The 26,480-nt window shown below is 47.1% G+C and overlaps 1 protein-coding gene across 3 annotated transcripts in view; it reads left to right on the forward strand.

The window, feature by feature from the left end:
* The first annotated feature begins 711 nt into the window (after nt 1-711).
* LCTL (lactase like) overlaps nt 712-26,480 on the forward strand; it is a 69,352-nt gene continuing 43,583 nt past the window's right edge. For 2 of the 3 annotated variants that reach the window (XM_040342252.1, XM_040342254.1), the window contains exons 1-6: nt 7,924-7,985; nt 13,840-13,989; nt 16,657-16,817; nt 19,638-19,725; nt 22,788-22,897; nt 23,952-24,080. In XM_040342252.1, the coding sequence (XP_040198186.1) occupies nt 13,866-13,989; nt 16,657-16,817; nt 19,638-19,725; nt 22,788-22,897; nt 23,952-24,080 (612 nt within the window). In that variant the 5' untranslated portion in view covers nt 7,924-7,985; nt 13,840-13,865. Of the gene's footprint in view, nt 800-7,869; nt 7,986-13,839; nt 13,990-16,656; nt 16,818-19,637; nt 19,726-22,787; nt 22,898-23,951; nt 24,081-26,480 lie in introns of those variants that run through there. The other variant, XM_040342253.1, reaches the window with a different exon arrangement.

Below are 26,480 nucleotides of genomic sequence, written 5' to 3' on the forward strand. Positions count from 1 at the left end.
TATCAATGTGAGTAGCAGGCTAGTCGGCAAAACGGAGAACGTAGTTGTGGAATGAGAGACGACCCTATAAAACATTTGCTGGGTCCTCTAGGACAATGCCTCCTAATAGAAGGTCAGCAGCCCATGGTGCTTTGCGTCCCGCGACCAGCAGCCTTTTCTGTACGTTCTGTGGGCCTCAGCTAATTTCTCCGGCCTCGATCGTTCTGTTTTGTTTGGGGGGTTTTGGCTGCAGCCAGAGAACATCAGGACCAGACTCTTCTCTGAGTTTCCAACATTCTCGCTGATATTCACCTTCGGGACAATTGGCTGGAGCCGAGTTTGTGAGAAGAACATAGGAAGGACACAGGAAGGACACAAGAAGAACATAGGAAGGACACAGGAAGGACATAGGAAGAACACAGGAAGGACACAGGAAGAACACAGGAAGAACATAGGAAGAACACAGGAAGGACATAGGAAGAACACAGGAAGGACACAGGAAGGACATAGAAAGAACACAGGAAGAACATAGGAAGGACACAGGAAGGACACAGGAAGAACACAGGAAGAACATAGGAAGGACACAGGAAGGACATAGGAAGGACACAGGAAGGACATAGGAAGAACACAGGAAGAACACAGGAAGGACAGAGGAAGGACACAGGAAGGACACAGGAAGGACATAGAAAGAACACAGGAAGAACATAGGAAGGACACAGGAAGGACACAGGAAGAACACAGGAAGAACATAGGAAGGACACAGGAAGGACATAGGAAGAACACAGGAAGGACACAGGAAGGACATTCTTGACCAGGGGAGGTAAGCTGGACCTTCAATTTACAGAGATAAATACAAGCAACCCTCGTGTCAGGCCCCGTACACACGACCGGTTTTCTCGGCAGAATCCAGCAAGAAACTCGATGGGAGACGTATTCTGCCGAGAAAACCGGTCGTGTGTACACTTTTCGCCGAGAAACCCGTCGGGAAACTCGTCGAGCCAAATAGAGAGCATGTTCTCTATTTCCTCGTTGGGCAATGGGAAAATTTGGCTCGACGAGTTTTCTGACAGCCTAACAAGGAACTCGACGAGCAAAACGATGTGTTTTGCCCGTCGAGTTTCTCGGTCGTGTGTACGGGGCTTCAGTCATGGGCTAGGATAGCGGAGTCACCCATGGACAATATTTTAATATTTACGTCTGGTGCATCAAAAAAAACGAGGGTTGCCCCGATACCACTTTTTTAAGCACCGATACTTTTTTTTTCAAGTACTCGCCGATACCGATTACCGATACTTTAACCACTTGCTTACTGGGCACATATACCCCCTCCCCTTCCTGCCCAGGCGAAACTTCAGCTTTCGGCACTGCGTCGCTTTAACTGACAATTGCGCGGTCGTGCCACGTGGCTCCCAAACAAAATCGGCATTCTTTTTTCCCCCCACACATAGAGCTTTCTTTTGGTGGTATTTGATCACCTCTGCGGTTTTTATTTTTGACAGGCAAGTGCCGTATTCTCAAACTAAAGTTGCGGCCGCATAGCGTAAATAGGCCGGCGTAAGCCCGCCTAATTCAAATGTGGTAGATGTGGGCGTGTGTTATGTAAATTTAATGTGACCTCACGTAAATGACGTTTTTTTTTACGAACGGCGCATGCGCCGTCCGTGAAAGTATCCCAGTGCGCATGCTCCAAATTAACACGCAAGAAGCCAATGCTTTCGACGTGAACGGAAATGACGCCCAGCCCTATTCGCGAACAACTTACGCAAAATTTTCAAAATTCGACGCGGGAACGACGTCCATATTTAACATTGGTACGCCTCATCTACTCCTCATATAGCAGGGGTAACTTTACGCCGGGAAAAGCCTAACGTAAACGCCGTATCTGTACTGCGTCGGCCGGGCGTACGTTCGTGAATTGGCGTATCTAGCCGATTTACATATTTCTAGGCGTAAATCAGCGTACACGCCCCTAGCGGAAATATGCAGTTAAGATACGACGGCGTAAGAGACTTACGCCGGTCGGATCTAATACAAATCTATGCGTAACTGATTCTAAGAATCAGGCGCATAGATACGACGGCTCGGACTCAGAGATATGACGGCGTATCTGGAGATACGCCGGCATAACTCGTACGTGAATCCGGGCCAATATTGTTGACTTTTTTGCTATAATAAATATCCCAATAAAAAAAAAAAATTTTTTGTCAGTTTAGGCCGATACGTATTCTTCTACATATTTTTGGTAAAAAAAAAAATCGCAATAAGAGTATAGTGATTGGTTTGCGCAAAAAAGTTATAGCGCCTACAAAATAGGGGACAGAATTATTATTTTTTTACTAGTATTGGCGGCGATCTGCAATTTTTATTGGGACTGTGACATTATGGCGGACACATCGGACACTTTTGACACATTTTTGGGACCATTCACATTTATACAGCGAACAGTGCAATAAATGTGACTGGCAGGGAAGGGGTTAAATCTAGGGGGCGATCAAGGGGTTAAATGTGTTCCCTACTAGTGATTCTAACTGTGGGGGGGAGGTGACCGATCAGTGTCCCTATGTACAAGGGACACAGCATCTCCCTGACAGGACGTGGATCTCTGTGTTTACACACACACAGAGATTTGCGTCCTTGTGTGTGTAACGGGCGATCCCGGGTACCCGGAGGACATCGCGGCAGCCAGGCACGCGCAATCGGCACCTCAGTGACGAGGCGGGCGTGCGCTCGCGCGCCCCCCAGTGCCCGGAGGAGCCGATAGCGTCAATAGACGTCCTCCCGGCATTGGTTTAGTGGTTAAAATTTTTTTCTATATATTTATCTATTACCACAGGATGCTCTGGATAGGCACTACAAGTACCAGCATTGCAGAACCTAACACCACAGGTTGCTTTGGGTTGTACAGGGACAGCTGGCAGTTCTGGAGACACTACAAGTCCCAGCATGGCATGATAATCAGCACTGGTTGCCCTGCCTTTTATAGGGCAGTCCAAGGACAACTGGCATCTTTAGAGGCACTACAAGTCCCAGCATTGCAGGATCTATCACCACAGGATGCTCTGGATAGGTACTACAAGTACCAGCATTGCAGAACCTAACACCACAGGTTGCTTTGGGTTGTACAGGGGGACAGCTGGCAGTTCTGGAGACACAAGGAAACAAGGGAAGTATTAGTCTTGGAACGCATAGCCCAGTGTTTTGTATTGTCTGTAACGTCACTTCCGTGACTTTATCTGACGGTTTCACTGCTCTGTATTGTCGCAAATCCTTTGGAACGCATCGCGCATGCGCAGTGCGAAATTTCTCGGCGGAACATCACTTCCGTAGCAAGATGCGATGGGTAGCCGAATGTGACGAGACATGGCTCCCTGCCAGCCTACTTCAGGACTCGCTCGACGCTCCGCCCTCTGCCTTTGCTCCATTCAAGGTATCGGGTGAAGCAATCGGGAGCATTAGTGCGAGTACAAGTACTCGCGCAAATGCTCGGTATCAGTCTCGGTACTAGGTTTTCGGTAGCGGGACAACCAGTGGCTGCTGGTGCTCAAAATTTTTGGGCGCAAACAATTAAAAAAAAAAAAAAACATCAATTGCAGCCTCACTGTGCCCATCAATTGCTGCCACTGTGCCCATCAAGCGCAACCACTGTGCCCATCAAACGCAGCCACTGTGCCCATCAATTGTCGCCACTGTGCCATCAAATGGAGCCACTGTGCCATAAAATTGTCGCCATTGTGCCATGCCATCAAAGCAGCCACTGTGCCCATCAATTGTTGCCACTGTGCCCATCAATTGTCGCCACTGTTCCATGCCATTGTCGCCACTGTGCCCATCAATTGTCGCCACTGTGCCATGCCAAACGCAGCCATTGTGCCATCAATTGTTGCCACTGTGCCCATCGATTGTCGCCACTGTGCCATGCCAAACGCAGCCATTGTGCCATCAATTGTCACCACTGTGCCATGCCAAACGCAGCCACTGTGCCATGCCATTGTCGCCACTGTGCCCATCAATTGTCGCCACTGTGCCATGCCAAACGCAGCCATTGTGCCATCAATTGTTGCCACTGTGCCCATCGATTGTCGCCACTGTGCCATGCCAAACGCAGCCATTGTGCCATCAATTGTCACCACTGTGCCATGCCAAACGCAGCCACTGTGCCATGCCATTGTCGCCACTGTGCCCATCAATTGTCTCCACTGTGCCATGCCAAATGCAGCCACTATGCCATGCCATTGTCGCCACTGTGCCCATCAACTGTCGCCACTGTGCCATGCCAAACGCAGCCACTGTGCCATGCCATTGTCGCCACTGTGCCCATCAATTGCTGCCAGTTTGCCAGTAAAATGCCGCCAGATTGCCCCAAAATGCTGCCAGATTGCCCCCCCCCGCCCGGCACTTACCTTTCTCGGTCAGGCATCCTCCTCCACAATCCCTCGATGTAGTCCCGCCCTCGGTGTCGCTTCAGCCAATCAGGTTACCGGTAACCAGATCCGGTGAACCTGATTGGCTGAGATGCGTGCCAGTGTTAACCAGGGAACGCACACACGTGCGTCCCCTGGTTAACTATTTGGAAGCCGATTACAGCCCTCAGGCTGTAATCGGAAAGCCTATAAGAGCCGCTGGCCCTGATAGACACTTCCACAGCCAACCAGCTGCCTTTATTCAGATGGCCGGCGCTCGCCAGGGGGCCGGCCATCTGAATAGTGGGCGGCAGCGGTGACAATACATGGATTCATGCAATGTATGAATCTATGTATTGTTTTCAGTGGCGGTGCAGGAGCGAGAGGGGGCGGCGCTCCTGCGCCCTCTATGGACGCACCGCCACTGGAACCCTACAAAAAACGATGGCCCGGATTCAGAAAGAATGGCCTAACTTTATGCGGGCGTAGCGCATCTCATATACGCTACGCCGCCGTAATTTAGAGTGGCGAGTACCATATTCAAACAACTTGCGCCCCAAGTTACGGCGGCGTAGCGTATATGGGCCGGCGTAAACCCACGTAATTGAAAGTAGGTTGGCAGTGGGCGTGTTTTATTATAATGAACTGTGACCCCATGCAAATGAGGGGCCGAACGAACGGCGCATGCGCCGTCCGTGGACGTATCCCAGTGCGTATGCTCAGAATCACGTCGCAAATACTCAATGCTTTTGACGTGAACGTAACTTACGCACAGCCCTATTCGCGTACGACTTACGCAAACAACGGAAAATTCGACGCTGTTCCGACGTCCATACTTAACATTGCCTGCGCCTCATATAGCAGGGGTAACTTTACGCCGGTCATACGCCTTACGTAAACGACGTATATCAATGCGCCGGGCGCAAGTATGTTCGTGAATCGGCGCATCTAGCTCATTTGCATATTCTACACGTAAATCTACGGAAGCGCCCCTAGCGGCAAGCGTAAATATGCAGTTGAGATACGACGGCATAAGAGACTTACGTCAGTCGTATCTTAGACAAATTCTGGCGTATCTGATTCTTTGAATCAGGCGCCAAGATACGACGGCCCGGATTCAGACTTACGACGGCGTATCTGGAGATACACCCGCCAAGAAAAAAAATCGAGAGCTGGTTCTCAATTTTTCCGACTGGAAAAGTTCTTGTCGGAAATTCCGGTAGTCTCTGTTGCATAAAAAATAAACACGCATGCTCGGAATGAAGTTGACGCATGATCGGAAGCATTGAACTTTATTTTCCTCGGTTCGTCGTAGTGTTGTACGTCACCGCGTTCTTGATGGTCGGAATTTGGTGTGACCGTGTGTAGGCAAGACAAGTTTGAGACGAAATTCCCTCTGAAAAAAAAAAGGACAGGTAAGTGTCCTTATTAGGCCCCGTACACACGACCAAACATGTATGCTGAAACTGGTGTGCGGGCCAATTTCAGCATACATGTTCGGTCGTGTGTAGGCGCGAGCGGGCCGAATTCCAGCAAACATTTGCCCGCCGGGCTTTTTCCCAGCGGGCAAATATTCCTGGACGTGTTTTAAAACCGTCCGCTGGAATCCTGCCCGCTCGGACATGTACGGTCGTCAGTACAGACCTACCGTACATGTCCGAGCGCCCGCCGTCCCTCGCATGCGTCGAATGACTTTGACGCATGCGTGGAAGCCTTTAAATGGCAGGCCCGCCCACGTCTCCGCGTCATCGCCGCGGCGACGACGCGGACACGCCCCGCGTATTGTTTACGCGCGGACTTCTGTACGATGGTTAGTACAACCATCGTACAGAAGCCCTCTGGCAGGCATGTACGGTGAAAACGGTCCGACGGACCGGTTTCACCGTACATGTTTGCTCGTGAGTACCCGGCCTTAAAAGTCAGTAGCTACAGTGTTTGTAGCTGCTGACTTTTAAAAAAAAACAAAAACAAATCGTGGGTGGAACCCCGCTTTAACCACTTCCCGACGGCCGCATGTATATGTACGTCCACAGAATGGCACGTACAGGCAAATGGGCGTACATGTACGTCCTTGCCTTTCCGCGGGTCGGGGGTCCGATCGGGACCCCCCCCCCCCCCCGCTACATGCGGCGGTCGGGTTCCCTCGGGGAGCGATCCGGGACGAGGGCGTGGCTATTAGTTTCTAGCCGCTCCGTCGCGATCGCTTCCCGGAGCTGAAGAACGGGGAGAGCCTTATGTAAACACGGCTTCCCCGTGCTTCACTGTGGCGGCTGCATCGATCGAGTGATCCCTTATATAGGGAGACTCGATCGATGACGTCCATCCTACAGCCACACCCCCCTACAGTTGTAAACACACACTAGGTGAACCCTAACTCCTACAGCGCCCCCTGTGGTTAACTCCCAAACTGCAACTGTCATTTTCACAATAAACAGTGCAATTTAAATGCATTTTTTGCTGTGAAAATGACAATGGTCCCAAAAATGTGTCAAAATTGTCCGAAGTGTCCGCCATAATGTCGCAGTCATGAAAAAAAATCGCTGATCGCCGCCATTAGTAGTAAAAAAAAAAAAAATTAATAAAAATGAAAAAAAACTATCACCTATTTTGTAAACGCTATAAATTTTGCGCAAACCAATCGATAAATGCTTATTGCGATTTTTTTTTACTAAAAATAGGTAGAAGAATACGTATCGGCCTAAACTGAGGAAAACATTTTTTTTATATATGTTTTTGGGGGATATTTATTATAACAAAAAGTAAAAAATATTGAATTTTTTTCAAAATTGTCGCTTTATTTTTGTTTATAGCGCAGTTACTTCCGGGCATTATACCACTCCCCCGCCCCCTACCCTCTGTCTCCTGGGAAACAAACTTTCCAGGAGAGAGCGGGGACCAGTGAGGACAGGCTGTGCCGATCACGCATGCGCAGTAGGGAACCGGGCAGTGAAGTTGCAACGCTTCACTTTGTGATTCCCTCACCGGGAATGGAGGCGGGGGCAGCCAAGAGACGAGCGATTGCTCGGCCTCGGCTGCCAACATCGCGGGCGTGCTGCCGCTGCACAGGCATTTGTAGCTGCAGTATTTGTAGCTGCTGGCTTTTAAATAAATAAAATTCGGGTGGACCTCCGCTTTAATGTGGAACCACTCACCAATATGAGGATAGGAGTTGCCTATCTATAAAATATCCGGGAAAATTCAGAAAAGGAAGGGGCTGGTAAATGAAATATTCATATTTACCAGCCCCTGCCCCCGCTGTCAATCCTGAAACAACCCCCCCGTAGCAGCCGGAGGGGGAGGAGGGAAGCTGGCAGCACTGCAGGAGGGACACAGGGGGTGGGTGCCAGGAAGCATGGGGAAACAGTACTGCACAGGGATTAGGGTGTGCCCAGGCACAACCGGCACACCCTGTGTGCACGCCTATGAGACCGTTAAGTGTTGAAGGGATTTACAATTACATTAAAGATCGTCTGACGTCTTTGTATTTCAGGCTGTGAGCTGCGGGAGCCACGGGCGGAGAGTTTGAAGCGAGTCTCTGGAATCTGATGGACCTCGCTGGGGTAGGCAGTGATGTGACCTACAGAGGGAGCTTCTGAAAGTCTCATGGTGTGTGACCATCACTGATGTAGCTTTGTTTTCTCATATCTGCAGCTACTGAATCTGCTTGTTTCTCGTATCTTTGATCAGGGCCGATCCTAGGCAGGGTGCACAGGGTGCTTTGCACCCAGGCGCCTGCAGAGGTGGGGGCGCCAAAGTGGCAGAGTTCTCCCCTCCCTCCTCTCCTTGTTTGTGTCTGTCCAGAACTAGTGTTCTGAGCATAGGTGTGTGTCCGTCCAGAACTCATGTGTCTCTGACCATCTCCTGTACTATGTCTACAGTCTCTGACCATCTCCTGTACTATGTCTACAGTCTCTGACCGTATCCTGTACTATGTCTGCAGTCTCTGACCATCTCCTGTAGTATGTCTGCAGTCTCTGACCATCTCCTGTACTATGTCTACAGTCTCTGACCATCTCCTGTACTATGTCTACAGTCTCTGACCATCTCCTGTACTATGTCTACAGTCTCTGACCATCTCCTGTATTATGTCTGCAGTCTCGGATCGTCTCCTGTACTATGTCTGCAGTCTCTGACCATCTCCTGTAGTATGTCTGCAGTCTCTGACCATCTCCTGTACTATGTCTGCAGTCTCTGATCGTCTCCTATACTATGTCTGCAGTCTCTGATCATCTCCTATACTATGTCTGCAGTCTCTGATCGTCTCCTGTACTATGTCTGCAGTCTCTGACCGTCTCCTGTACTATGTCTGCAGTCTCTGACCGTCTCCTGTACTATGTCTGCAGTCTCTGATCATCTCCTATACTATGTCTGCAGTCTCTGACCATCTCCTGTATTATGTCTGCAGTCTCTGACCGTCTCCTGTACTATGTCTGCAGTCTCTGACCGTCTCCTGTACTATGTCTGCAGTCTCTGATCATCTCCTATACTATGTCTGCAGTCTCTGACCATCTCCTGTATTATGTCTGCAGTCTCTGACCGTCTCCTGTACTATGTCTGCAGTCTCTGACCGTCTCCTGTACTATGTCTGCAGTCTCTGATCGTCTCCTGTACCATGTCTGCAGTCTCTGATCGTCTCCTATACTATGTCTGCAGTCTCTGATCATCTCCTATACTATGTCTGCAGTCTCTGATCGTCTCCTGTACTATGTCTGCAGTCTCTGATCGTCTCCTGAACCATGTCTGTAGTATGTCTGGGGGTCTTTCTAACAGACTCTCTGTCGGGGGAGCATCTCTGTGGTTAAGTCATTGCCATAGAAACATTTGTAAAGGGGAGGAGTTAGTAAAATGACCACGCCCATGTGGGGGGGCGCCAAAAAATATTTCTGCACCCAGGCGCCTGTGACCCTAGGATCGGCCATTGAACATGCTCTAATTTTTCACGTAGATTTTAACGTTGTAAAAAATGATCGTGTGTGGGCTTTAACGACGTGAAAAAAAACCCGCATGCTCAGAAGCAAGTTATGAGACGGGAGCGCTCGTTCTAGTAAAACTACCGTTCGTAATTGAGTAAGCACATTCATCACGCTGTAACAGACAGAAAAGCGCGAATCATCTTTTACTAACACGGAATCAGCTAAAGCAGCCCCAAGGGTGGCGTCATCGGCATGGAACTTCCCCTTTATAGTGCCGTCCTACGTGTTGTACGTCACCGCGCTTTGCTAGAGCATTTTTTTTCTCACGATCGTGTGTAGGCAAGGCCGTTTTAATGATCTGGTTGAAAAAAACATACACGCAATAATTTTTTCGGCATGAAAAAAACGACGTTTTAAAAAAATGTCATTTAAAATGATGGTGTGTGGGCTTCACATCATTTTTCAGGTTCAGAAAAAAGACACATTTTTTTTCGAACATTTGCATTTTTAAACGACGTTTTAAACGATGTTGTTTTTCGAATTGTAAAAAATGATCGTGTGTGGGCAACATCGTTTTGATGATGAAGTTGGAAAAAATGATCGTGTGTACGCGGCATATGTCTTACTAGTCTTGAAAATGCTCCCTCCCCCTCCTAACACCTACAGCCGGGAGAACAATGGTAGAAAAACTACTGCGCTTATCCAACAAAGTAAAAAACAGCAAGCAACTATAGGTGTTATATTACACTAAAAACAGAAATGGATAGTACCTGCCCTCCTTACATTGAGGAGTGTCCATCAGAATCCCCTCCTTACATTGAGGTTACATTGAGGATTGCCCATCAGAATCCCCTCCTTACATTGAGGAGTGCCCATTAGAATCCCCTCCTTACATTGAGGAGTGTCCATCAGAATCCCCTCCTTACATTGAGGAGTGCCCATCAGAATCCCCTCCTTACATTGAGGAGTGTCCATCAGAATCCCCTCCTTACATTGAGGAGTGTCCATCAGAATCCCCTCCTTACATTGAGGTTACATTGAGGATTGCCCATCAGAATCCCCTCCTTACATTGAGGAGTGCCCATTAGAATCCCCTCCTTACATTGAGGAGTGTCCATCAGAATCCCCTCTTTACATTGAGGATTGCCCATCAGAATCCCCTCCTTACATTGAGGAGTGTCCATCAGAATCCCCTCCTTACATTGAGGAGTGCCCATCAGAATCCCCTCCTTACATTGAGGAGTGTCCATCAGAATCCCCTCCTTACATTGAGGAGTGTCCATCAGAATCCCCTCCTTACATTGAGGAGTGTCCATCAGAATCCCCTCCTTACATTGAGGAGTGTTCATCAGAATCCCCTCCTTACATTGAGGAGTGTTCATCAGAATCCCCTCCTTACATTGAGGAGTGCCCATCAGAATCCCCTCCTTACATTGAGGAGTGTACATCAGAATCCCCTCCTTACATTGAGGAGTGCCCATCAGAATCCCCTCCTTACATTGAGGAGTGTTCATCAGAATCCCCTCCTTACATTGAGGAGTGTCCATCAGAATCCCCTCCTTACATTGAGGAGTGTACATCAGAATCCCCTCCTTACATTGAGGAGTGCCTATCAGAATCCCCTCCTTACATTGAGGAGTATCCATCAGAATCCCCTCCTTACATTGTGGAGTGACCATCAGAATCCCCTCCTTACATTGAGGAGTGCCCATCAGAATCCCCTCCTTACATTGAGGAGTGTTCATCAGAATCCCCTCCTTACATTGAGGAGTGTCCATCAGAATCCCCTCCTTACATTGAGGAGTGTCCATCAGAATCCCCTCCTTACATTGAGGAGTGTACATCAGAATCCCCTCCTTACATTGAGGAGTGCCTATCAGAATCCCCTCCTTACATTGAGGAGTATCCATCAGAATCCCCTCCTTACATTGAGGAGTGTCCATCAGAATCCCCTCCTTACATTGAGGAGTGTCCATCAGAATCCCCTCCTTACATTGAGGAGTGTCCATCCGAATCCCCTCCTTACATTGAGGAGTGTCCATCAGAATCCCCTCCCTACATTGAGGAGTGTCCATCCGAATCCCCTCCTTACATTGAGGAGTGCCCATCAGATTCCCCTCCTTACATTGTGGAGTGCCCATCAGAATCCCCTCCTTACATTGAGGAGTGTCCATCAGAATCCCCTCCTTACATTGAGGAGTGTACATCAGAATCCCCTCCTTACATTGAGGAGTGTCCATCAGAATCCCCTCCTTACATTGAGGAGTGTCCATCAGAATCCCCTCCTTACATTGAGGAGTGCCCATCAGAATCCCCTCCTTACATTGAGGAGTGCCCATCAGAATCCCCTCCTTACATTGAGGAGTGCCCATCAGAATCCCCTCCTTTGCATCCAGCAGTGCTCATTAGAGTCCCCTCTTACGTCGATGTATGCCCAGCAGAGTCCTCCCTTTTACCCATGTGCGGGGCTGCTGTTGGAAATCGTGGGGCCCCATACAGCCTACCTGACGGCCTCTCCACTGAAAGTAACTGAGGACATACAGTAAGTTTATCCGTCTCTTTTCTCTGTAGCCTCAGCTGCACAGATGAATGAATAGGAAGCGCCCCTGAGGCTTCCTGCTCCTTCACATACTGAAGCATAATTTTACTATGCTTCAGTGACCAATGGGCACAGGAGTGATTGTTATTGATCACTCACTGTGTTCATTCAGGAAAGGAAGGGGCCAGTAAATTACATATTTACTGGCCCCTTCCCCCGCTCTCCATCTTTGAACAGCCCCCTGTGTGGTGGCAGCATATGCCGATAGGACAGGAAAGAAGCCGACAGCGCTGCAGGGGAAAGGGGCACACGGGGAGCCCGGACAGCAGATGGAAGGGGCGCATGTACTAGAACCAATTTCCCTGCGGTGCAGCTGGAGGGAGAAAGAGAAGAAGAAGCTGGCAAAACCTAGTACAGGAGGGCTGGCTGTACTGCCTTATCCATGGCCCTGCGCATGTGTGCCCAGCAGAGTCATCCCTTTGACACATGTGTGCCCAGCAGAGTCCTCCCTTTGACACATGTGTGGCCAGCAGAGCCACCCCTTTCACCCATGTGTGCCCAGCAGAGTTCCCCCTTTCACCCATGTGTGGCCAGCAGAGTCCCCCCTTTCATCCATGTGTGACCAGCAGAGTTCCTCCTTTCACCCATGTGTGCCCAGAAGAGTCCCCCCTTTCACCCATGTGTGCCCAGAAGAGTCCCTCCTTTCATTCATGTGTGGCCAGCAGAGTCCCCCCTTTCATCCATGTGTGGCCAGCAGAGTCCCCCCTTTCACCCATGTGTGGCCAGCAGAGTTCCCCCTTTCACCCATGTGTGCCCAGCAGAGGCCCCCCTTTTACCCATGTGTGCCCAGCAGAGTTCCTCCTTTCACCCATGTGTGCCCAGCAGAGTTCCTTCTTTCACCCATGTGTGCCCAGCAGAGTCCCCCCTTTCACCCATGTGTGCCCAACAGAGTCCCCCCTTTCACCCTTGTGTGCCCAGCAGAGTCCCACCTTTCACCCATGTGTGGCCAGCAGAGTTCCCCCTTTCACCCATGTGTCCCCAGCAGAGTTCCTCCTTTCATCCATGTGTGCCCAGCAGAGTCCCCCCTTTCACCCAAGTGTGCTCAGCAGAGCCCCCCCTTTCACCCATGTGTGCCCAGCAGAGTGCCCCCTTTCACCCATGTGTGCCCAGAAGAGTCCCCCCTTTCACTCATGTGTGCCGAACAGAGTCCCCCCTTTCACCCATATGTGCCCAGCAGAGTTCCTCCTTTCACCCATGTGTGCCCAGCAGAGTTCCTCCTTTCACCCATGTGTGCCCAGCAGAGTTCCTCCTTTCACCCATGTGTGCCCAGCAGAGTTCCTCCTTTCACCCATGTGTGCCCAGCAGAGTCGCCCTTTCACCCAAGTGCGCTCCCGCGAGTCCCCCCTTTCACCCATGTGTGCTCAGCAGAGCCCCCCCTTTCATCCACGTGTGCCCAGAAGAGTCCCCCCTTTCACCCATGTGTGCCCAGCAGAGTCACCCCTTTCACCCATGTGTGCCCAGCAGAGTCCCCCCTTTCACCCATGTGTGCCCAGCAGAGTTCCCCCTTTCACCCATGTGTCCTCAGCAGAGTCCCCCCTTTCACCCATGTGTGGCCAGCAGAGTTCCCCCTTTCACCCATGTGTGCCCAGCAGAGTTCCCCCTTTCACCCATGTGTGCCCAGCAGAGTCCCCCCTTTCACCCATGTGTGCCCAGCAGAGTCCCCCCTTTCACCCATGTGTGCCCAGCAGAGTCCCCCCTTTCACCCATGTGTGGCCAGCAGAGTTCCCCCTTTCACCCATGTGTGCCCAACAGAGTTCCCCCTTTCACCCATGTGTGCCCAACAGAGTTCCTCCTTTCACCCATGTGTGCCCAGCAGAGTTCCTCCTTTCACCCATGTGTGCCCAGCAGAGTCCCCCCCTCAGCTAACATTGGGGGTTCATTCTGGGGGGGTGAGAGCGACACATTGCATGTTGATGAATGTGTAATGGGCGACACTTATTATTCGTAGATCCAGTGAAGTCACCAAGCTGCAGAATGTTGTTCCCGGTGTTCTGGGTGGCCCAACTCTTGTCGCTGGTACTACATAGCTGGGCAGAAGAGGAATTCCAGTGGACACAGACCGATCGAGGATCGTTTTATTACGGCACTTTCCCACCCAGTAAGTTTCATTGGTGAATAGTTACATAGTAACACTTCAAACATCTTCTAGGGCGATCAGCGGATGCCAGCGGACATCTATTGGCCGGCACCCACTGATCAGCTTGTGTTGTGTCAAATCATTAGACATGCGCACTGCTGAAAAATGTATTAATTTTCGTTTCATTTGTTTCAGTTTTCTTTTAGTTTTTCGGAGTATTCGTTAAGATCGCAATTAAAAAATTTGTAAATTAAAAAATTTGTAAATTAAAAAATTCGTAAATTAAAAAAATTGTAAGTTAAAAAAAGTGTAAATTAAAAAAATTGTAAATAATTTACTATTTTTTTTATTTACAAATTTTTTAATTTACACTTTTTTACACTTTTTTAACTATACATTTTTTTAATTTACGAATTTTCTAATTTACGAATTTTCCTATTTACAAATCTACGAATTTTTAATTAACACATTTTTTAATTTACAATTTTTTTTAATTAAAAAATTCGTAAATTTGTAAATAGGAAAATTCGTAAATTAGAAACATTTATAGTTAAAAAAAGTGTAAATTAAAAAATTTGTAAATAAAAAAATTGTAAATTAAAAAATGGGTTAAATAAAAAATTTGTAAATAAGAAAATTTGTAAATACGAAAAATAAGAAAGAAAATACGAAAATTCTAAAGAATAACTAACTAATAATAACTAAACTATTAAATTATAGGTAGTGGAATTTCCTTTCAAATTTGCTGTTAGTGAATGTAACGAATACAAATTTATCCAAAGTTAGGAATTACCTGAAATACCGCATCTAAACAAATGGAATAGAATGAATAATAAATAATAATAAAAAGTTTTTATTATTATTGTTATTTATTATTATTAGTTTGTTACATTCCATTCGTTTAGATGCGGCATTCGTTATTTTGGATAATTCGAAACTTTCCTTCGGATTTGGCTGTTAGCGAATGTAACGAATACGAATTTGTATTCGTTACATTCCCTAACAGCCAAATTGAAAGGAAATTCCAATACCTATAATTTAATAGTTAGTAATAGTCAAGTTATTATTAGTTAGTTATTATTTACAATTTTCGGGTTTTTGAATTTCCGAACAATTGAAAAAATGTGTTAAAAGGGTTTCTGTTTTTATTTTATAATTTCCGAAGTTCAAATTTTTTTCTAATTTCCAATTTTTTTCTAATTTCCGAAAAAAATTGTTAAACGGGTTCCTGCTTTTTTCCCCCCAATTTCAGATTTTTTTCTAATTTCCGAATTTCAGATTTTTTTAAAATTTTTAAAATTTACGAATTTCCGAAAAAAATTGTTTCTGTTTTTTTTTTCTAATTTCCGAATTTTCGAAGAAAAAATTGTTAAACGGTTCCTGTTTTTTTTCTAATTTCAGATTTTTTTTTCTAATTTCCAGTTGTATGCATTTTTCCGAATTTCCCCCAAAAAATGTTAAACGGGTTCCTGTTTTTTTTTTTCTAATTTCCAAATTTCAGATTTTTTTCTAATTTCCAGTTTTATGCAAATTTACGAATTACCTAAAATAATTGTTAAACGGTTCCTGTTTTTTTTTTTTTTTCTAATTTCCAAATTTCAGATTTTTTTTTTGATTTCCAGTTTTATGCAAATTTCCGAATTTCCTAAAATAATTGTTAAACGGTTCCTGTTTTTTTTCTAATTTCAGATTTTTTTTTCTAATTTCCAGTTGTATGCATTTTTCCGAATTTCCCCAAAAAATTGTTAAACGGGTTCCTGTTTTTTTTTTTCTAATTTCCAAATTTCAGATTTTTTTCTAATTTCCAGTCTTATGCAAATTTCTGAATTTCCTAAAATAATTGTTAAACGGTTCCTTTTTTTTATTATTTTTTTTCTAATTTCCAAATTTCAGATTTTTTTCTAATTTTCTGTTTTATGCAAATTTCCGAATTTCCCCAAAAAGAAAATGTTAAACGGGTTCCTGTTTTTTTTTTCTAATTTCCAAATTTCAGATTTTTTTCTAATTTCCAGTTTTTATATGCAAATTTACGAATTTCCCCAAAAAAATGTTAAACGGGTTCCTGTTTTTTTTTTTTCTAATTTCCAAATTTCAGATTTTTTTCTAATTTCCAGTTTTATGCAAATTTCTGAATTTCCCCCAAAAAATGTTAAACGGTTCTTGTTTTTTTTTTTCTAATTTCCAAACTTCAAATTTTTTTCAAATTTCCGAATTTCTTTTTTGATTTACGATTTTTTTTTTCTCGAATAATTTTTTTTTTTCGAATTTCAGATTTTATTGGAATTTACAAAATTGCGATCATAACGAATAACCCGAAAAGGCAAGAATTTCCAAATTAATTTGTTAAACGGGCTTTCATTAATTGGTGCCAATTCCGAATGAACGAATTTCACGAAGTTAATAAAAAAAAAAACGAATTCGGAACGAAACGAATTGCACACGTCTATAAATCACGGTGCGTGTTCACGCCCCCCTACTGGCAAGTGCCGGATCGCGTACTAGGTACGCGATCCGGCGCAGAGCGGGCCGCCATGCTGCAGTATATGTACGGTGGGCGGCCCGCAAGCGGTTAATTGAAGGAGCTGAAGCTGATTGGCTGCCAGAGATGCACCAGATTTTGCACTCTCCAGTTTTAGTAAATCCCCCCCCCCCCCCAATGTATTGAGTGCGACTTTGTCTTCTGTGCAGCTTTCATGTGGGGAGTGGGGAGCTCGGCCTATCAGACGGAAGGAGCCTGGGACCAGGATGGGAAAGGGAAGAGTATTTGGGACGTCTTCACCCACAAGAAAGGGAAAGTCTATATGAATCAGACGGCGGATTCTTCCTGCGAAGGATACAGCAAGGTCAAGGTGAAGACAAAATGTTCAAAACACAAAAACTTTATGTATAAAAACTGAACGCTAAACTAAATGCAAATATAAAATACATGTATGGGAGACGATCGACCTGCCAGAGGATTTGAATGAATGTCCATCCGTTCCTAATCTGCATGCTTACCCCCTGAGCGTAAAGCCCCCCTCCTCCCAGTACAAATCCCCCCCCCCCCTCGCTGAAAGCTGCCCTCCCACCACCCCCCATCCACCAAAATTACCTTTCCAAGCACAAATCCTCTCCCTCCCACCCCGGCACAAATTCTCCTTCTAATCCCCCTCCTAGCAAACCCCCCCTAAACAAATCCCCTCCTAGCACAAACACTCCCCCCCCCAGGCACAAATCATCTCCCCTTACTGCAAATCCCCCACCCAACAGAAATCTTTCCACCCCCAAGCTCAGATCCTCTCTCTTTACAAATCCCCCCCCCAAAAAAAATACCCCTCCTAACACACATTCTCCCCTCGGAGCACAAATCCTCTCCCCCCCCCACTGCAAATCCTTCATCCCAGCACAAATTCTCCCCCCTCCTAGCACAAATCCTACACACACCACCTCCCCCTAAACTTCCCCTCCTAGCACAAATTCCCTCCCCCCCCACCAAATGTCTCCTCCTTGCAAAAATCCTCTTCTCCCAACATAAATTCCCCCAAATCACCATTCCGATCACCCCCCCCCCCCCCAGCACAAATACCCTATCCCTCCTAGCACACATCCTCAGCCCCTAATTTTCCCCTCTGGGAACAAATCCTCTCCTCCCTCTGCAAATCCTTCATCCCAGCACAAATTCTTCCCCAAATCCCCCCTCCTAGCACGAATCCTACACACACCACCTCCCCCCTAAACTTCCCCTCCTAGCACAAATTCCCTCCCCCCCACCAAATCTCTCCTCCTTGCATAAATCCTCTTCTCCCAACATAAATTCCCCAAATCACCATTCCGATCCCCCCCCCCCCAGCACAAATACCCTATCCCTCCTAGCACAAATCCTCAGCCCCTACATTTTCCCTCTGGGCACAAATCCTCTCCTCCCTCTGCAAATCCCCCACCTAACACAAATCTTTCTAGAGAGGTCTATTGATGCTGGATGATCTATTGTCAATGGGGGGAGGGGAGGGGGTGGCGCTCAGAAGTGAGTAAGATGAGGGACTAAGGGGCGGTGCTCAGAAGTGGGTAGGGGGTGGCCCTCAGAAGTGAGTAGAGGTGGAACTAAGGGGTGGCACTCAGAAGTGGGTAGGAGCAGAACTAAGGGGCGGCGCTCAGAAGTTGGTAGGGCGGTGCTCAGAAGTGGGTAGGGATGGAACTAAGGGGCGGCGCTCAGAAGTGGGCAGGGGCGGCACTCAGAAGTGAGTGGGGGCGGAACTAAGGGGTGGCGCTCAGAAGTGGGTAGGGATGGAACTAAGGGGCATTGCTCAGAAGTGGGTAGGGGACGGAACTAAGGGACGGTCCTCAAAAGTGGGTAGGGGCGGTGCTCAGAAGTGGGTAGAGGCAGAACTAAGGGGCGGCGCTCAGAAGTTGGTAGGGGCGGTGCTCAGAAGTGGGTAGGGATGGAACTAAGGGGCATTGCTCAGAAGTGGGTAGGGGCGGTGCTCAGAAGTGGGTAGGGGCAGAACTAAGGGGCGGCGCTCAGAAATTGGTAGTGGTGGTATTTAGAAGTGGGTAGGGATGGAACTAAGGGGCATTTCTCAGAAGTGGATATGGGACGGAACTAAGGGGCTGTGCACAGAAGTGGGTAGGGGGCGGTACTAAGGGGCAGCACTCAGAAGTAGGTAGGGGGCGGAACTAAGGGGCGACGCTCAGAAGTATGTAGAGGGCAGTGCTCAGAGGGGGTAGGAGGAGGAACTAAGGGGCGGTGCTCAGAAGTGGGTAGGGGGCGGAACTAAGGGGCTGTGCTCTGAAGTGGGTAGAGGGCGGCACTCAGAAGTGAGTAGGGGGTGGAGCTCAGAAGTGAGTAAGGGGTGGTGCTCAGTAGTGGGTAAGGGGCGGCATTTAGAAGTGAGTAGGGGGTGGCGCTCAGAAGTGAGTAAGGGGCGGGACTCAGAAGTGGGTAGGGGAGGCGCTCAGAAATGAGTAGGGGGTGGCGCTCAGAAGTAAGGTGCGGGACTAAGGGGCGGCGCTCAGAAGTGGGTAGGGGGAGGCGTTTAGAAGTGAGTAGGGGCGGAACTAAGGTGCGGTGCTCAGAAGTGGGTAGTGGGGCGGTGATCAGAGGGGGTAGGAGGCGGAACTAAGGGACGGCGCTCAGAAGTGGTTAGGGGCGGTGCTCAGAAGTGGGTAGAGGCGGCACTCAGACGTCTGTAGAGGGCGGAACTCAGAAGTTGGTAGGGGCGGTGCTCAGAAGTGGGTAGGGGCTGAACTAAGGGGCGGCGGTCAGAAGTGGGTAGGGGCGGTGCTCAGAAGTGGATAGGGGCAGAACTAAGGGGCGGCGTTTAGAAGTTGGTAGGGGCGGTGCTCAGAAGTGGGTAGGGGCAGAACTAAAGGGCGGCGCTCAGAAGTGGGTAGGGGGCGGAGACAAGGGGTAACTCAGAAAGGGGGGGGGGTCCTGCACCTATTTTCTAAGAAAACAATCCCTGCCGTGGGTAATGTTCCCGCTGTCAGAATCCCCGATCACCACTCCCTGTATTGATGGGTGAACCGCGGGTTACGCAATCTATGGCCAGCCGCCTATGTATGGGGAGATTAGTATTTACAATGGGATGAGCTTTTATAAATATCAAAGGCTGAAAGCTGAGATGTGATTGGCTCTGAGGATCGCCATTCTCTCTCTGTCTATGGTATATGACTATCACTGTGTGTTGCAGGAGGACATCGATCTGCTGAAGGAGCTGAAGGTTTCTCATTACCGTCTTTCTATCTCGTGGCCTCGCCTGATTCCCACCGGCATTAAATGTAAGAAGAAGAACCACCCAATCAGGACGTGGATGTGTGATGAAGCTCAACCAAACTTGCTACAATGTACTTCTCATCTACCAACAAATACACTAGAGTGATAACAGTGTCAAAAGTATTGGGACGCCACGCACATGAACTTTAATGGCATCCCAGTCTTCTGCCGCGTACACGCGACGTTTTTTTCAACCCGATCATTAGAACGGCCTTGCCTACACACGATCGTGAAAAAAAAAATGCTCTAGCAAAGCGCGGTGACGTACAACGCGTACGACGGCACTATAGAGGGGTAGTTCCATGCGGATGGCGCCACCCTTGGGGCTGCTTTATCTGATTCTTTGTTAGTAAAAGACGATTCGCGCTTTTCTGTCTGTTACAGCGTGATGAATGTGCTTACTCCATTACGAACGCTAGTTTTACCACAACGAGCGCTCTCCCGTCTCATAACTTGCTTCTGAGCATGCGCTTTTTTTTCACGTCGTTAAAGCCCACACACGATCGTTTTTTACAACCTTAACGTTAAAAACGTCGTGAAAAAATAGAGCGTGTTCGAAAAAAATTTGGTAATTTTTTAGAACCCGAAAAATGCTCTGAAGCCCACACACAATCGTTTTTAACTGGTTGGCTCTCCTGCGCGAGAGCCCATAGCTCTACGTCGGCAGGGGAAGTGGCCACTAGGGGCCCGCGCGTGCCCCCCGCTCGCGATCACCGCTGGGCACCCGCGATTGCTCGTTACAGAGCGGGGACCGGGAGCTGTGTGTGTAAACACACAGCTCCCGTCCTGTCAGGGGAGAAATGTATGAACAGCCATCAGTCATTTCCCCTAGTGAGGCCACTCCCCCCTTCAGTTAGAACACACCCAGGGAACATACTTAACCCCTTCCCCGCCCCCTAGTGTTAACCCCTTCACTGCTATTTTTTATAGTAATCAATGCATTTTTATAGCACTGATCGCTATAAAAATGCCAATGGTCCCAAAAATGTGTCAAAAGTGTCAGAAGTGTCCGCCATAATGTCGCAGTACCGAAAAAAAATCGCTGATCGCCGCCATTACTAGTAAAAAAAAAAGATTAATAAAAATGCCATAAATCTATCCCCTATTTTGTAAACGCTATAACTTTTGCGCAAACCAATCAATAAACGCTTATTGCGATTTTTTTTTACGAAAAGTATGTAGAAGAATACGTATCGGCCTAAACTGAGGAAAAAAAATGTTTTTTTTTATATATTTTTTGGGGGATATTTATTATAGCAACAAGTAAAAAATATTGAATTTTTTTCAAAATTGTCGCTCTATTTTTGTTTATAGCGCAAAAATAAAAACCGCAGAGGTGATCAAATACCACCAAAAGAAAGCTCTATTTGTGGGGGGAAAAGGACGCCAATTTTAATGACATTAAAAAAAAACGTAATTTTTTAGAACCCGAAAAACGGTCGTGTGTACGCGGCATTAGTCCGTAGGGTTCAATATTGAGTTGGCCCCGCCCTTTGCAGCTATAACAGCTTCAACTGTTCTAGGGAAGGCCGTCCACAAGGTTTAGGAGGGTGTCTATGGGAAGGTTTGACCGTTCTTCCAGAAGTGAATTTGTGAGGTCAGGGCACTGATGTTGGAAGAGAAGGTGTTGAGGTCAGGACTCTGTGCAGGCCAGTCAAGTTCCTAAACCCTATTGAGAATCTGTGGGGGCATCCTGAAACGGAAGGGGGAGGAGCGCAAGGTCTCCAACACCCACCAGCTCTGTGATGTCATCATGGAGGAAGGGAAGAGGACTCCAGTGGCAACCTGTGAAGCTCTGGTGACCTCCATGCAGGGCCGCCATCAGGAATTATGGGGGCCCCTTACACAGCTTTAGGCATGGGCCCCCTGGAGTAGAGAACCGGGGGGGTGCTGCCACCTGAAATTGAGAAGCAGGGGGGGAAATCAATAGTCTTTTTGATTTTCTTATCACACAGCAAAGATATCAACTACCACTTCACCTTCAGAAGTCTTCCTCAGCTCACTGCTCACCCTAACTCCACAAGCCTCAGGATGCAGCATTCAGTAGTAATCCTCTGGACAACTTATAGAGGCCTTCATTTCCTCATTCTGAACAGCTGAAGCCATCCAACGTCCTTAAACCTTTCTGGCTACCTCTGCAGCCGACACCCGATAGTAATTGGTGAATTTTCTAAACAAGGCAGAGATGTTTCTCCCGTCTGTGACAACACCCCCAGATTTACCTGACTTCCTGTCACAATATATACAAATAATTGTTTAAAAGAAATCACAAAAAAAAGGGGGGGTTGCCACCCGGGACCTCTGAGCCCTTTAATAAAAAAAATAAATAAATAAATAAAACCTCTGGGCCCTTTAATAAAAAAATTAATAAAATAAACATGTATATATATATATATATATATAAAAAAAATTGCCCTTTTAATAAAAATTTCAATAAAAATATATAAAAAAAAATATATATTTTTTTATAATAAAAAAAAAGGGGGGGGGGGTTGCCATCCGGACCTCTAAAAAAAAATTATAAAAAAAATTGGCCCTTTAATAAAAATTTAAATATATTAAAAAATATATATTTTTTATAAAAAATAAATAACAAAAAGGGGGGGGGGGTTGCCATCCGGGGCCCTGGGGACCTCTAAAAAATAAATTAAAAAAATTGTCCCTTTTAATAAAAATATATTTAAAAAAAATGTATTAAAAAAAAAAGGGGGGGGTTGCCATCTGGGGCCCTGTGGGCCTCCGGGCCCCTGGGAAACTCCGGACCTTTTTTTTTTAAAGGGGGGTTGCCATCCGGGCCCCTTACAGGTGTACTGCCTGTACCCCCCTGATGGCGGCCCTGCCTCCATGCCCGAGAGGGTTAAGGCAGTGCTGGAAAATAATGGCGTCCACACAAAATATTGACACTTTGGGCCCAATTTGGACATTTTCACTTAGGGGTGTACTCACTTTTGTTGCCAGCGGTTTAGGCCATTATCAGCGCAGTGCATGGAAAGCACGTCCTCTGTAAATGGAATGTTATTTCTTATACAGTAAATTTAGAATTCTTTCTTTTTTTTTTTTTTTTCAGCTGAAAGCGTCAATGAAAAAGGTATAAAATATTACAACGATCTAATTAATGCGCTTTTGGAAAACAAGATCACTCCGGTGGTCACCTTGTATCACTGGGACCTGCCACAGGTAAGTTACACACAAGTTTTCTTTTTTGGTCACAGATCTCGGGAGGACTTTCTGTAACACACACTATCTTATCAAAAGTATTGGGACGCCTTCCTTTAATAGAGTCCTGACCTCAACACGATAGAATACCTTTGGAATGAATAAGCGTGGAGGAATAGTGCCTCATCATTGGTGTCAGTGGGAGGAATAGTGTCCCATCATTGGTGTCAGTGGGAGGAATAGTGCCCCATCATTGGTGTCAGTGGGAGGAATAGTGTCCCATCATTGGTATCAGTGGGTGGAATAGTGTCCCATCATTGATATCAGTGGGAGGAATAGTGTCCCATCATTGGTATCAGTGGGAGGAATAGTGTCCCATCATTGGTATCAGTGGGGGGAATAGTGCCTCATCATTGGTGACAGTGGGAGGAATAGTGTCCCATCATTGGTGTCAGTGGGAGGAATAGTGCCCCATCATTGGTGTCAGTGGGAGGAATAGTGTCCCATCATTGGTATCAGTGGGAGGAATAGTGCCCCATCATTGGTATCAGTGGGAGGAATAGTGCCCCATCATTGGTGTCAGTGGGAGGAATAGTGTCCCATCATTGGTATCAGTGGGAGGAATAGTGTCCCATCCTTGGTAGCAGCGTGCAGCCCCACTCCAGGGGATGACATTCTCTGTGTGGTTCCAGCTTTGTGCAGTAATGGGGAACTTACTGCAATATTCCCCAGATCCCGTCCCATGCTGAGCCCCCCTCCTTTCCTCGCCTTGGCCCAGCTTGGTGCGGCTCTATGATGTGTTCTGTAGCCTCGCAGACCAAGGCTTCCTCTCACATATGGGTGGAACTTTCCCTTTTATATAAACCTCACAAACCTCGAGTCACACTAATCGATGGGAAATCACGATGGAAAATCACGATGGAAAATCACGATGGATAACACGGCATACTTCATTCTTTACAAATCTGGGATTGTATGAATGACTTGTGTAGTGAAGCTCTCTATGGACTTGTATGAAGCCCGCCCATCAATGCCGCCTCTCTAACCCCCGTTCTCTCTGTGTGCCCATCTGCAGACCCTCCAGGAGAAGTACAGCGGCTGGCAGAACATCAGCATGGTGGCCTACTTCACCGATTACGCCAACCTGTGCTTTGAGAAGTTCGGTGACCGGGTGAAACATTGGATCACATTCAGCAACCCATGGGTGAGTGACAGCCAATGGCTGGCCGTGAAATGAAGCAGAACTGTCATTTGGAAGTAGGGAGAGACATCGCTGAGCACAGAAAGTTCTGCTGGAAGTGGAATCTCTATGGCTGTCATGCTGACCCATTGGGCTAGATTCAAGTACAATTGCGCTTTTTTTACGGAAGCGCAGGGCAACGTTTTTGCCCTGCGCCCCTGCAAATTTACTGCGCTGCCCTTGATTCACGGAGCAGTAGCTCCGTAAATTGCGTGGGCGCGCCGGCAAAATGCCCGGCGTAAGCGCGCGCTATTTAAATGATCCCGTAGGGGGCGGGAATCATTTAAATTAGGCGCGTTCCCGCGCCGATCGTAGAGCGCATGCTCCGTCGGGAAACTTTCCCGACGTGCATTGCGGCAAATGACGTCGCAAGGACGTCATTTGCTTCAAAGTGAACGTGAATGGCGTCCAGCGCCATTCACAAATCACTTACGCAAACTACGTAAATTTGAAATTTCGCGACGCGGGAACGACGGGTATACGTAACATTGGCTGCCCCTGCTAATAGCTGGGGCAGCCAAATGGTCAGCATGACATTGGCTGCCCCTGCGAAAGACGCCGTACGGAAACAACGTAAACTGCGTACGCAGGCCTCGCGTAACGTTGTGAATCGGCGTTAGTATGCAATTTGCATACTATACGCTGAGCCATCGCAACAATGCAGCCTAAGATATGCGGGCATAAGAGCCTTATGCCGCGCATATTTTAGGCTGCAGTCGGCGTAACGAGGTTCCTGAATCAGGAGCATTCGTTACGGCGGGGCAAGTAAGCAATTGCGCTGTGTAACTATGGTTACACAGGCGCAATTGCTTCTTGAATCCAGGCCATTGACTTCAGTGCCGGGGACTCAGAACTAATAGGCAGAGGAGGAGGTTCTTCATACTTGATCTAGTCCAGTGACTTATATAGCTAGATTCAGAGAGAATGGCTTAACTGTGAGCCGGCGTAGCGTATCGCAAATACGATACGCCGCCGTAAGTCAGAGAGGCAAGTACTGTATTCACAAAGCACTTGCTTCCTAAGTTACGGCGGCGTAGCGTAAATGGGACGGCCTAAGCGCGCCTAATTCAAATGTGGAACAGGGGGGCGTGTTTTATGTTAATAACTAGTGACCCGACGTGATTGACGTTTTTAACGAACGGCGCATGCGCCGTCCGTGTACATATCCCAGTGTGCATTGCTCCAAAGTATGCTGCAAGGACGTATTGGTTTCGACGTGAACGTAAAACGACTTACGCAAACGACGTAAAATTTTCAAATTTCGACGCGGGAACGACGGCCATACTTAACGTTGGCTAGGCCAGCTATTTGTTCGACTAACTTTACGCCGGAAAAAGCCTTACGTAAACGACGTAAAAAAAATGCGCTGGGCGCACGTACGTTTCTGAATCGGCTTATCTAGTCATTTTCATATTCTACGCCGAACTCAACGGAAGCGCCACCTAGCGGCCAGCGAAAAAATTGCACCCTAAGATACGACGGCGTAGGAGACTTACGCCACTCGTATCTTAGCCTAATTTAAGCGTATCTGGTTTCCAGAATACGCTTACATTTGCGACGGCGTAGATTCAGAGTTACGACGGCGTATCTACTGAATCTGAATCTAGCTACGAATATTTAAACCAAATGGTCAGCATGACACCAGGCAACTAGCATCTCTCCTTCAGGACTTCTCTAGAACCTCTCCCAGCCTCTGACACTCCCTATCCCAGTATGTCAGGTTAGCTCCTACCATCCTTAAAGCGGGATTCCACCTACAATTTTTTTTTTTTTTTAAATAAACAGCTTCTTTTTTTCTTTTTTTTTTCTTTACCACCTCAGCTTTTTACCAAATTCTAGAGACACGCTCATGATTTGATGCTTCTTACGTCTCTATTTGAGGTTTGCATCATGTGTGGTATATATTCTGTATGCTTTTAGTATTTCTTAAATATATATATTTGTGAACATAGCAGTATAGATGCCAACCACCTGTAGGGGCATCCAGGTCACGACCCAGCTGTTTTTCCCCCAGCGCCCCGTGTTGGCTGGTCAAAACTGGATTGTTCTACAACAAGAAAGACACTTATATATATATATATATTTTTTTTTTTTTAATTTGCGCCCACCCTCCCTCCCCTCATGGCTCCCAGGAATCTCCTGTTTGTCCCTAGTAAAAGAAACAAGAAAAAGAAGAGGGAAAAAGAAGAAGACTTAGAAGACGACTTAGCCTCAGCTGTTCGGCTAATAATAACTAGGGAAATGGAAAAGAGGAGGTATAATAAAAATAGAAGAGGGCCGAAGAGAGAAAAAGATATATGTATCTCGCTTTAGAATGACAGAGGGAGGGATGAAAATTTTTGTGAGACCCTTGCATATATCTAG

Source organism: Rana temporaria, chromosome 3 (genome assembly GCF_905171775.1).
Source record: "Rana temporaria chromosome 3, aRanTem1.1, whole genome shotgun sequence".
In the NCBI taxonomy this organism is placed as follows: domain Eukaryota; kingdom Metazoa; phylum Chordata; class Amphibia; order Anura; family Ranidae; genus Rana; species Rana temporaria.